Here is a 12,814-nt window from a genome sequence, read left to right on the forward strand (position 1 = left end):
GCATGACGGTTGATGGCACACATCACGTCTTCCAACGATATCTCTTTGACAAACAACACATGTATAAATGTATCTACTGACTTTCTAGGCTGTTAACAAGGCGCAGTCGGTCAATTGTGATTTTTTTTTCATCTGCGCATTCAAGCTGGTACACATTTTGAAATGCATGTGGATAGCTGTTTCCTGTCATGCCATGCGAACATCAAAAGAAGAACATTTAGCGCGTCACCCTCAGACGATAGTGACTCACTGATGGGTCTTCACTCTGAGTCCGTTTAAACGGGACCTCTCTTTAACCCCGTTCCTCTGAAGATGAAGAGAAGACGAAGAACACAGTGGAGGGCCAGTGGAAGGAGGCATAATGGCCCCTGAGAGTGTTGCCATGTGTGCCTGGCCTTGTCTGGCTGTTGTCCCATTCCCACAGTAGTGACAGCTGCCCTCTGGGTGCCTGCAGGGGCCATAGTGCAGTCCAACTTTTTTTTTAAAGGGTCCCAGCTAGAGATGACACCTCCTGTAGCTGGAGGAGTGATATCAGGCATATTCTGTGACTTGGGGGGGGGGGGGGGGGGGGGGGGAAGGGAATATACGCAGTGCTGCCCTCTTGAGTAAAGTTTCTTATGGGTTTCTTTATTTATGAAACTAAATCACAGCAGCGGTCCACCTAGAGAGAGAAACTCATAAGAAACTACTCAAGAGAGTGCGGATATTCCCCTTTTTTTCCCTCCATTGATCTTCAAGAATCTGCACCCAGACTATTAATTAAGACTCTCCCCGAGTAGAGCGCGCCTTCACCTATAACGCTTTTGTTGTTCTATTCTATGCCTTGGTCAGACGCACGCACGCACACACGGACACGGACACGCACACACACACTTCTTTCTCAACCTGTGTGTCGGTCAGAGGACTGGCTGGCTGGCTGGCTGCGGGTCTCTTGGCACAGGGCTAAGGCGGCCGGCCACCTTTGATCCCTCAGTGGAAGCTTTGCTCCCAATCTCACAGCTGTGTTTGCACCCCTCCTCCCCTCCCTCTAAAGTCCCCTCTCTCCCTCTTATTCAGCACAAAAACTCCCCCCGTGTGTGTTCACACACGCACACACACACACACACACACAGCAAAACACTCATTTCTATCCCCATAGACGCGTTCAGGGGTATTCATCCACACTAGTGACTAGTGAATTAGTAATTTCATGAGGAAATCAAAGAAAAATCTAAGAACTGCCATGAATTAGAAAGTTAAAATCTATTCTCTCTTTTGGGTCACGGGCTAAACAGTTTGTACTGGCATACAGTATCTCACTGTCTCTCTCTCCTCCCACCTGTCGACCCTGCGTATATCTCACTGTCTCTCTCTCCTCCCACCACCTGTCGCCCTGCGTATATCTCACTGTCTCTCTCTCTCTCCTCCCACCTGTCGCCCTGCAGACTCACATATCCAGACTGCCGCCCGGCGCAGTTCCTGGCCAGTCGCTGGCTATCGAGGGTGGCGTGTGTCGTCTGACCAACACAGTGGAGTAGAACTACAACACCCACCTTCCTCGTGTGGGCTTCTTCAGCAATACTCCAATGCAGCATACCCCCAACCTACCCCGAAACCAACACACAATGCAGCATACCCCCAACCTACCCCGAAACCAACACACACAATGCAGCATACCCCCAACCTACCCCGAAACCAACACACACAATGCAGCATACCCCCAACCTACCCCCAAACCAACACACAATGCAGCATACCCCCAACCTACCCCCAAACCAACACACACAATGCAGCATACCCCCAACCTACCCCCAAACCAACACACACAATGCAGCATACCCCCAACCTACCCCGAAACCAACACACACAATGCAGCATACCCCCAACCTACCCCGAAACCAAAACACACAATGCAGCATACCCCCAACCTACCCCCAAACCAACACACAATGCAGCATACCCCCAACCTACCCCCAAACCAACACACACAATGCAGCATACCCCCAACCTACCCCGAAACCAACACACACAATGCAGCATACCCCCAACCTACCCCCAAACCAACACACACAATGCAGCATACCCCCAACCTACCCCCAAACCAACACACACACTGCAGCATACCCCCAACCTACCCCCAAACCAACACACACTGCAGCATACCCCCAACCTACCCCCAAACCAACACACACACTGCAGCATACCCCCAACCTACCCCCAAACCAACACACACACTGCAGCATACCCCCAACCTACCCCCAAACCAACACACACACTGCAGCATACCCCCAACCTACCCCCAAACCAACACACATGCACAGCAGTGTTGATTTCGTCGACTAATACTATGACGAACATTTTTCGTCGACTACCTTTTTTCACTGACGAAAACTAAATGAAAACTAAGCTATGATGACAATTACAATTTCGTTAACAAATAAAAACTAGACTAAAATGTTAGGAAGGGACTAGTGGACAAGTAAATGACAAGTCATTTTACACATAGTTGCATGCTGAAAATAGCAGATCTACGAGCTTGTAGATCGGCTATTCTCAGCAAGTGTAAAATCAGTCATTACGACGGCATCAAGGCCCGCCAAAATACTAAGACTAAAACTAGACTAACACTAAAGACATTCAAGGTGACTAAAATGTGACTAAATGAAAACTCTTCAAGAGTCTATGACTAAAACTAAAAACAAAGCAAAGTTTTGACAGCAAAATTAGCTGTCAAAATCAACACTGCACACACACACACACACACACACACACACGCACGCACGCGAGTGCAGTGTAAACACGATCACCATATCCTCCACCACTCCCCCGACCGACCACACTCTCTCGGCCACCGCGCCCAACAAGCCCAGACGTAATAAGCTTTAGCTGTTTTTTACAGGTGTCCAGTGAAGGAGGGAGGGGTTTATAGAACTTTGGCATAGTGCACTTAAAGGACCTCCTCCCCCTCTCTGTCTGCCTCTAGCATGTAAACTATCTATGCCAACTTCCCCCTTTGCCCCCTTAGCTCTACCAGGTTCTCTGCTGGTTTAGACTTGACGCACCATTGCCTTGACCTCACCATTTTTTATTTGTTTCTTTGTTACAAGCCCGAGATATACTATAGTCCGGTAGCCGGGGGGGACATTTGGTATATATATTTTTTTCATTGGCCTAAAATATTGTCTATACATCCATGAATCCACTTGCTGACCGGCTGTCTGTATTGGGCAATTTTGTTATTGGGGTTTATATGTGACCATACTATTATTTGTGCAAAACGAATGCTTGGAATGTACTCAGAATCATGAAAAACCCCTAGTTTGACATGTCACATGCTACATAAAGCGTAATGAAAATTTGAAAACCTTGCCTTATATTGGCTGTTAATGGTATGGTCACATACATACATATATCCCCCTATTAACAAAAAAATTGCTCAATACCAACAACCGGTCAGCAAGTGGATTCAGACAATATGTTAGGCCAGACAATATGTTAGGCCAATAAAAGAAAACAACATACCAAATGTCCCACTTTAAACAAAAGAAGCCTGTTGGCTAGTTGTGCGCCGGTGTCGCACAACTACAGTTGATCTACAAGCTCACAACGTGCCACTGCCCTGACACAATGCGAGCGAGTACATGGGTTATTTCTGGTGTGCGACACTGCACGTAAACAAAGTATAAATTCTGTGTTACTTTTTTAGCTAAAGGCGTTGTCCTTCCTACTGTATATAAGCTATTTCTTAAGGAAACAGGGTGGATATCCACGTTATTTTATATTGCTTAGTATATAAGGCTATTTTCAAATGTGCTTTAAATGCAAGACTGTTTATTTCTGTTGTTCGGACACTTTTTTTGTTTTTAGTTTCAGAGGATGTCAAGAATGCAGATGGTGGAATGCCTACTACCCCAGATAATTGTAAATTATGTGTGATTGGGTGTTTTTGTAGATGTGAATGTTTAATAATATCAACGCTTAAAGCGATTTTAGAAAGCATAGCATAAAGACCACCATTCATAACTTGAGCATATTGTGACCTCTAATTGTCATGTGCATCTTTTGCTTAACGATCATCGTGAAGTTGACCATAGCCATAGGATGATATTGCTTTGCCAAATTGTCAACAAAAAAAGTGAATACAAAGCTATTATAATAAGAGCTGCATGTGCAAAACTAAGAACCTACGCCACTTTCTGTTGTTAGCGAGGTTTAGGATTAGTTGTTGAAATATGAGATATGCACTTCCCAATGTGATGCTGCTCAGGTAGACGTACTTGATCCCCTTCACCACGACTGTTAGTCGCCATTTGAAAAAGCAGTTTATATTTGTATAGTCATGTTGTCAGAGACCTGTATTTTCTTGTCGAGAGAGAAACATAATCGACAAAGAAACACTTTAAGCATTTGTAATGCCTATGAAATGGTGCTGTTAAGTATTGTGCTTGAAAACGAAGTAAGGGTCTAATTGTGTGCTTCTCTTTGGATAATCAAAGTTTCCTTTCATTTTTGTTTTGTTTAAAAGGTTTTTTAGTTAATAAGATTTAGATTTGATTTAAAACAAATACTATAACACAGCTTACTGTGTCTTTACTTGAATTGTATTTAATATAAAATTGCGGAAGCTGTTTGAAATGATAATGTCTACATCTCTAAAAGCAAATAAATGCTACGTTACACATTTTTGTGTCAGCTAAGTTTTAGTTCCCTTAATTGCATGATCTGAGTATTACGCTGCCTCTATTTCCCCTTGTTTATTTCAAAAAGAAAACCTACAATGCTATTTGGAGAGTAGCATCTGTTTTAAGCCCCACCAGACAGCCTTAAAGGGCTGTCCTCCTCTCTCAGTTGCACATATCATATAATCTGAACTGTGGGCTGCCAAAGATTTATAGTCTAGAAATAAATTACATGCTGGACAATAACTGGAGTGAAAATAGAGTTCTGCTAACTTAGACCGAAGTGAGCACACTGAAAGATGTGTTCCAATGAGAAAAGATATTTAACTGAATTTGATTGTTTCCTGAGTACCCTGGTGACCACTGCGTCGTCGCACGCACGCACACATGCATGCAAACAATGAGTTATTTTTTCGGGAAAAGTTCTTGTTTATGATTTTTTAGGTTTTAGTTTCAGATTACTTCATTCCATAAAATATCTTACATCTGGTTGACTCGACCGCGACGTGTGCGATTTCTCCAGAGCATTTGTCATCTTCTGAGCGGCGTTTCTTTTCATTTGTCATGTTTGCTAATCATTGAGAACCTCCAGTGCTCACATTTCTCACAAATGGGGCGTAATTTTGTGTGATTTCTCTCATCTGGGGTCCCGCATTCAGCCTAAGAGGAACCCCATTTCCTCAAGCGCTCTCTGTAGAGCCAACATGGGGCCAGATTGGTTCCAGGTTAATGCAATGGCCCAAGTCGAAGGCAATAGCCGGAGACGAGCCGGAGCGATTTATTTTTAACAATTCTATCAGTCTCTGGGGCAGGAGTTTGTCCAGCTGCCGGCTCTGGACCGCAGCCACTGCAGTGTCTTGGGGGAATGTGGAATAGAGATGTTTAGGAGGATAAATATATTCTCTGTTCTAGGGTAAGAGATGCCTCTGAATGTGGAATAGAGATGTTTATAGTCTCTGTTCTAGGGTAAGACATGCCTCTGTGCCCGTGTTGATTTCGTCGACTAAAACTAAGACGAATTTTGTTTCGTCAACCACCATCTTTCACTGACGAATGAAAAAGTGACAAACTGACTAAATCGAAACTGAATGAAAGCTAAGCTATGATGACTAAAACTAAGACTAAATATACTGACAATTTCGTCAACAAATAAAAACTAGACTAAAATGTTAGGAAGGTATTAGTGGACAAGAGATCCAGTATAAGTCATTTCTGTGAGCTTGTAGATTTCAGCAAGTGTAAAAACAATCATTACGACCGCATCAAGGACCACCAAAATACATTTTAGTATAAAACTAAAACTAGACTAACACTAAAACATTCCAGGTGACTAAAATGTGACTGAAACTAAATGAAAACTATTGAATTTCCTGCCAAAAACAACACTGCTCTGTGCCCGTGTGGACCGTACACACACAGCCAGCAAATGTATACCTCTCAGGTGGAATATGACACACCACCTTTTAACCACTTATTAAACCCCGTATAATGTAGGTTTATACCAAATCTCTTTGGGGAAAATAGCAGATACAGTATACAACTTGTAGATCTGCTATCTTGGTCAAAATGTTCTGCTCAGAATCGGGAGAAAGCAAGTTCAATCTATCCAAACCCATTTTGGGTATGTTTATGTTATAGATGGGAATGGGTCTCCTTTTCACAAGATTTTTAAACGTAAAAAAAAGGCAAACATGAGCTCAACAATTTCACAATGTGACGTGACGCACGGTGAGCTTGCAGAACTGCTTTCTTCCATTGCATTGCATCCTTGTTCCTTCATGCGGAACAACAAAGTATAAAATAGAGCTTAAGTGGCTAACGCAACTAATGTTCTAAACGCGGGAGGGAGGGCGCTGGTGAAAGAATTGCCGCCGAGGTGTTTGTTTTGGTTGCTGAAGAATCCTGACCTTTAGTTGAATCATGCGGGCTCATCTAGAGAGGAGACACGTGTTCACTCCTCGCCCCTCACCCACACTCCGCTCCCCATCGGCTTGATGGTGTGTGTTATTGCACGAGTGTCCCCCCCTTTCATCAGACTTAATCTGAGTTGCCGGGGAGACCCCTCGCTCGGTACCCATTCAGCACAGTAGCCCTCCCTCGCATATCATCCCTCTCTCCGGCCCTGGACCCCCCCCCCCCTCTTAGCTTTGAAAAAGGATCCTAGGGTCTTTAAAAAGGGGACAGGGGACTCCTGAGCCATTCAAGGTGTATCCAATGCCTCTCGCTCAGCAAGACTCTTAAATGCAAAACAGACGGTGGAGCAAATAAAGATCAAAGGGGGAGCAGCCTGGGCCCTGCTGTCCTCACATGCCAGGCGCTGCTGTCAGAGTGAATCACGGCCGTGCAGCTTCCATGCTCGCCGCGCTGCCCCGGCCCCCCCTCCCCCTCCCCCTCCCCACCTCAACACCACCCTGGGGCCCCTACCAGCCATCGCTGTGCCGCTATCGAACATTTCGAGGAACAACACACACACAGACACACACACACACACACACACACACACACACACACACAAACACACAAACAAACAAACAATCATCACTCAACCCAGGGCAGGGACACTCTTGCCTTTGTCTGACAAAAGTGAGTGGACCGAACTGGAAATAACCCACAGAGATGAAAGCAACAAATCCAACTTTGATCAGGATCTTCTGTCCTGTATGCCTACTGTATGCATCATTGATCGGGATATTTCTACTGTTCGTGCAGCATCATTGATCGGGATATTTCTAATTTTCTACTGTTCGTGCAGCATCATTGATCGGGGTATTTCTACTGTTCGTGCAGCATCATTGATCGGGATATTTCTACTGTTAGTGCAGCATCATTGATCGGGATATTTCTACTGTTAGTGCAGCATCATTGATCAGAGTATTTCTACTGTTAGTGCAGCATCATTGATCGGGATATTTCTACTGTTAGTGCAGCATCATTGATCGGGGTATTTCTACTGTTAGTGCAGCATCATTGATCGGGGTATTTCTACTGTTAGTGCAGCATCATTGATCAGAGTATTTCTACTGTTAGTGCAGCATCATTGATCGGGGTATTTCTACTGTTAGTGCAGCATCATTGATCGGGATATTTCTACTGTTCGTGCAGCATCATTGATCGGAGTATTTCTACTGTTCGTGCAGCATCATTGATCGGGATATTTCTACTGTTAGTGCAGCATCATTGATCGGGGTATTTCTACTGTTAGTGCAGCATCATTGATCGGGATATTTCTACTGTTCATGCAGCATCATTGATCAGAGTATTTCTACTGTTAGTGCAGCATCATTGATCAGAGTATTTCTACTGTTAGTGCAGCATCATTGATCAGAGTATTTCTACTGTTAGTGCAGCATCATTGATCGGGGTATTTCTACTGTTAGTGCAGCATCATTGATCGGGGTATTTCTACTGTTCGTGCAGCATCATTGATCAGGATATTTCTACTGTTCGTGCAGCATCATTGATTGGGATATTTCGCCTTTATTTTATTTGATAGAGGGATAGGTATACAGTAGGCTGACAGGAAATGGGGATAGAGAGGGGAGAGGGGGGATGACACTCAGTAAAGACCGTCGGGATCGGGAGTGGTCCCCACGGCACACTGCCAGACTGGTCCCCACGGCACACTGCCAGACTGGTCCCCACGGCACACTGCCAGACTGGTCCCCACGGCACACTGCCAGACTGGTCCCCACGGCACACTGCCAGACTAGTCCCCACGGCACACTGCCAGACTGGATTACCAGCCAAGCAGCAAGGGCGAAATTAATTTGACCCGACCGCCGCGTCGGTGGGTGGTCCGACGCGGCGGTCGGTAAGTTCGGCGGTCGGTCGCCAGGGCTGCAACGGGAACGGCGGCGCGGGCGGTTTTAAAATGCCTGCGGGCTGGCAAGGGCGGTCAACAAAAAAAAACATGCACTGGACAAGCACCATAGAGTCAGTCTCACTCTCTCCAATTCGGCTTCGGGTTCTTGGAAACGCCCCACAGCCACTGCGTTAGTTTTACTGAGGTTAGGTTTAGGTATAGTTTACTGAGGTTAGGTTTAGGTATAGTTTTACTGAGGTTAGGGTTAGGTTTAGGTATAGTTTTACTGAGGTTAAGGTTAGGGTTAGGGTTAGGGTTAGGTTTAGGTATAGTTTTACTGAGGTTAAGGTTATGGTTAGGTTTAGGTATAGTTTTACTGAGGTAAAACCATGGTCGCGTCAATCATTAGTAGACTAATCACTCTGAGAAGTGCATGCGTGGATCGAGTTTCTCAACCGTTGACTACTACTGGTAAAATGTCCTAATAATAATGACTCAACCAGACAATCCGTTGCACTTCCCCCTTCTTGAGATTCTAACTCCCTTTTTCTGTTGAATTTCTTGAACTCCAACTTGTCAGTAAATGACTACATGGATGGACTCATCATAGGTCACCAGGACATTCAATTCACGGTTTCTCAACTAGTGGAAAAAACATTCAACAAATCCTACATTACTAAATGCATGGTCAGGGACCACATGCAATACCTCCACGGACCACCAGTGGTCCACGGACCACCTGTTGAAAACCCTTGCTCTAAGTATTGTAACAGGACGATTGATAGCGGTCAACATTGTAGTAGCCTGAGCTAACGTGTTAGGTTTCTGGTCTAGAGGGGCGGGTCGCGGCTCAGATTTGCGCGCGCCCTGATTGGATCTCATCGATCTGTCCGTCACCCCCGGCCCCTCCTCTCCCCCCTAGTGCAGCGCTACGTCACATAATTTGGAGCGACGCCCACCCGGAAGGGTTGACTCCACTTTTAGACCAGAGCAGCCAATGCGTTCCTCCAGGCTTTCAATTTTTGCACCAACAAAAATGAAAGCCTGGTACCGAGGCTAACATTGTAGTGGTTTATTCATTCACTCATGGCCACTGGACGGTTCGTACTTTCTCTTTTGTCATGTTCTCTTGTGCTCATGAATCAAGTTGCCTGGCAGCTCATGTCCATATAGAGCGTCGCAGTCCCTCCCCCTTTCAGAACTGCGAGTGGCCCAGGAAATGAAAAGCAATGCATTTTTCCCATGGCCGTTTCTGAAAGTATTTATTTAAAGACGGTTACGCCGCGGACAAAGCCAACTCGGATCGTGACAAATCATGACAATGAACCCAATATTTTGGGCCGATCAAATAATTAGAAAGAAGAAAATAAAGGCAGGAGACAAGACTATTTGTTTTGTTTTTCTTCTTATAAATGATTTGATCGGCCCAAAATATTGTGTTCATTGTCATGATTTGTCACGATCCGAGTTGGCTTTGTCCGCGGCGTAACCGTCTTTAAATAAATACTTTCAGAAACGGCCATGGGAAAAATGCATTGCTTTTCATGTTTCATGTTTCATGTTTTTTCATGTTTTTCAGGTCTGACCCGACCGCCGCGTCGGTGGGTGGTCCGACGCGGCGGTCGGTAAGTTCGGCGGTCGGTCGCCAGGGCTGCAACGGGAACGGCGGCGCGGGCGGTTTTAAAATGCCTGCGGGCTGGCAAGGGCGGTCAACAAAAAAAAACATGCACTGGACAAGCACCATAGAGTCAGTCTCACTCTCTCCAATTCGGCTTCGGGTTCTTGGAAACGCCCCACAGCCACTGCGTTAGTTTTACTGAGGTTAGGTTTAGGTATAGTTTACTGAGGTTAGGTTTAGGTATAGTTTTACTGAGGTTAGGGTTAGGTTTAGGTATAGTTTTACTGAGGTTAAGGTTAGGGTTAGGGTTAGGGTTAGGTTTAGGTATAGTTTTACTGAGGTTAAGGTTATGGTTAGGTTTAGGTATAGTTTTACTGAGGTAAAACCATGGTCGCGTCAATCATTAGTAGACTAATCACTCTGAGAAGTGCATGCGTGGATCGAGTTTCTCAACCGTTGACTACTACTGGTAAAATGTCCTAATAATAATGACTCAACCAGACAATCCGTTGCACTTCCCCCTTCTTGAGATTCTAACTCCCTTTTTCTGTTGAATTTCTTGAACTCCAACTTGTCAGTAAATGACTACATGGATGGACTCATCATAGGTCACCAGGACATTCAATTCACGGTTTCTCAACTAGTGGAAAAAACATTCAACAAATCCTACATTACTAAATGCATGGTCAGGGACCACATGCAATACCTCCACGGACCACCAGTGGTCCACGGACCACCTGTTGAAAACCCATGCTCTAAGTATTGTAACAGGACGATTGATAGCGGTCAACATTGTAGTAGCCTGAGCTAACGTGTTAGGTTTCTGGTCTAGAGGGGCGGGTCGCGGCTCAGATTTGCGCGCGCCCTGATTGGATCTCATCGATCTGTCCGTCACCCCCGGCCCCTCCTCTCCCCCCTAGTGCAGCGCTACGTCACATAATTTGGAGCGACGCCCACCCGGAAGGGTTGACTCCACTTTTAGACCAGAGCAGCCAATGCGTTCCTCCAGGCTTTCCATTTTTGCACCAACAAAAATGAAAGCCTGGTACCGAGGCTAACATTGTAGTGGTTTATTCATTCACTCATGGCCACTGGACGGTTCGTACTTTCTCTTTTGTCATGTTCTCTTGTGCTCATGAATCAAGTTGCCTGGCAGCTCATGTCCATATAGAGCGTCGCAGTCCCTCCCCCTTTCAGAACTGCGAGTGGCCCAGGAAATGAAAAGCAATGCATTTTTCCCATGGCCGTTTCTGAAAGTATTTATTTAAAGACGGTTACGCCGCGGACAAAGCCAACTCGGATCGTGACAAATCATGACAATGAACCCAATATTTTGGGCCGATCAAATAATTAGAAAGAAGAAAATAAAGGCAGGAGACAAGACTATTTGTTTTGTTTTTCTTCTTATAAATGATTTGATCGGCCCAAAATATTGTGTTCATTGTCATGATTTGTCACGATCCGAGTTGGCTTTGTCCGCGGCGTAACCGTCTTTAAATAAATACTTTCAGAAACGGCCATGGGAAAAATGCATTGCTTTTCATTTCCTGGGCCACTCGCCGTTCTGAAAGGGGGAGGGACTGCGACGCTCTATTGAGCTGATCCCATGAAGCTCAAACATTCCCCTTTTATCAGTGGTGGAAAGTAACTAAGTACAATTTTGAAGTATTTGTACTTTACTTGAGTAATTCCAATTTCCAATACTTTTACATCTTGGATCCAAAAATACTTTTGCTCCACTACATTTATTTGAAAACTTTAGTTACTTTGTAGATTTGGATTATTATTTCAAAACACACATTGACCACTTCAGCCCTACTCACAATGCCACAATAGATTTCTATACACTTGGGAAATTCTGCATGATGAGTACTTTCTACTTTCTTACTTTAAATACATTTAAGCGCCATGCGAGGCTAGTAGGCTACTGCACATGACATTGATTGTGAAAGTGGATTGTGCATCGCTCAGACGTTCAGCGCCGTGTCTTCTAAATCCCAACAGTTTTCTGAAAAACATGTTTCTATGTCAGTGGTGCTCAACCTTTTTCATGTCAAGGACCCCCAGAATTATCTGTATTTGGCCGCGGACCCCTATCTGAAAATGTGTTGTTCCAGGGACACCCCAGAAGCAAAGATTTGAGTTCAAAACGTTTGCTCTGGAAGAATATATATTCAAAGATTTGCGCCACATTTTCACAGCAGATCTACAAGCTTGTAGCACGACACTCAGTGCTGCGCTATGAGCTTGTAGATTTTCCAATAGCTAAAGCTAGGTTCCCGTACTGGATGGGTTAATCTGTTAGGGAACTGTTCTTTCTCTTGTTGATCTTCTTGGCTTGTTTCTTCCAGGACTGATCTCATCTGAACAGTAAAGACATTGGAGGACCACCATAAGGGTCAGTTTGAAGAGGAAATTGGTCAGATCTCATGCAGAGATCAGGTCCATGGCCAAATTCCAGTTGAATTAATATTTAGGACCTTGCTGTGTGTACTAGAGATCATTTCTCGAGTCTAAAGTAACAAAAACAACCTGCTCATCTCTTCTGAAGTTAATGGCAGGGTCCTCCTGCCTCATCACTTTCAGATAGTTGTTTGCCATTTCAGGAACAACGGGTACATTCCGTCTTCTTCGACACAACCAATGAGTCCTGTCTGTGGCACATCTCCACTTTGGGTCCTCAGCAGCAGCCAAGTTCCAGTTCCTAGCTTTTCTTCCCTGAGTCATATCCTGCAT

General features: G+C 44.9%; 1 protein-coding gene across 1 annotated transcript in view; it reads left to right on the plus strand.

Annotated features, from left to right (window-relative positions):
• tasp1 (taspase, threonine aspartase, 1) overlaps positions 1-1,828 on the plus strand; it is a 52,458-nt gene extending 50,630 nt beyond the window's left edge. Inside the window, exon 14 of the mRNA XM_083775639.1 lies at positions 1,425-1,828. Coding sequence (XP_083631765.1) covers positions 1,425-1,517 — 93 coding nt within the window. The 3' untranslated portion in view covers positions 1,518-1,828. The remainder of the gene's footprint in view (positions 1-1,424) is intronic.
• The last annotated feature ends 10,986 nt before the right edge of the window (positions 1,829-12,814 follow it).

The sequence above is a fragment of the Protomyctophum parallelum genome (genome assembly GCF_964188405.1).
Source record: "Protomyctophum parallelum genome assembly, chromosome: 10".
NCBI lineage: Eukaryota > Metazoa > Chordata > Actinopteri > Myctophiformes > Myctophidae > Protomyctophum > Protomyctophum parallelum.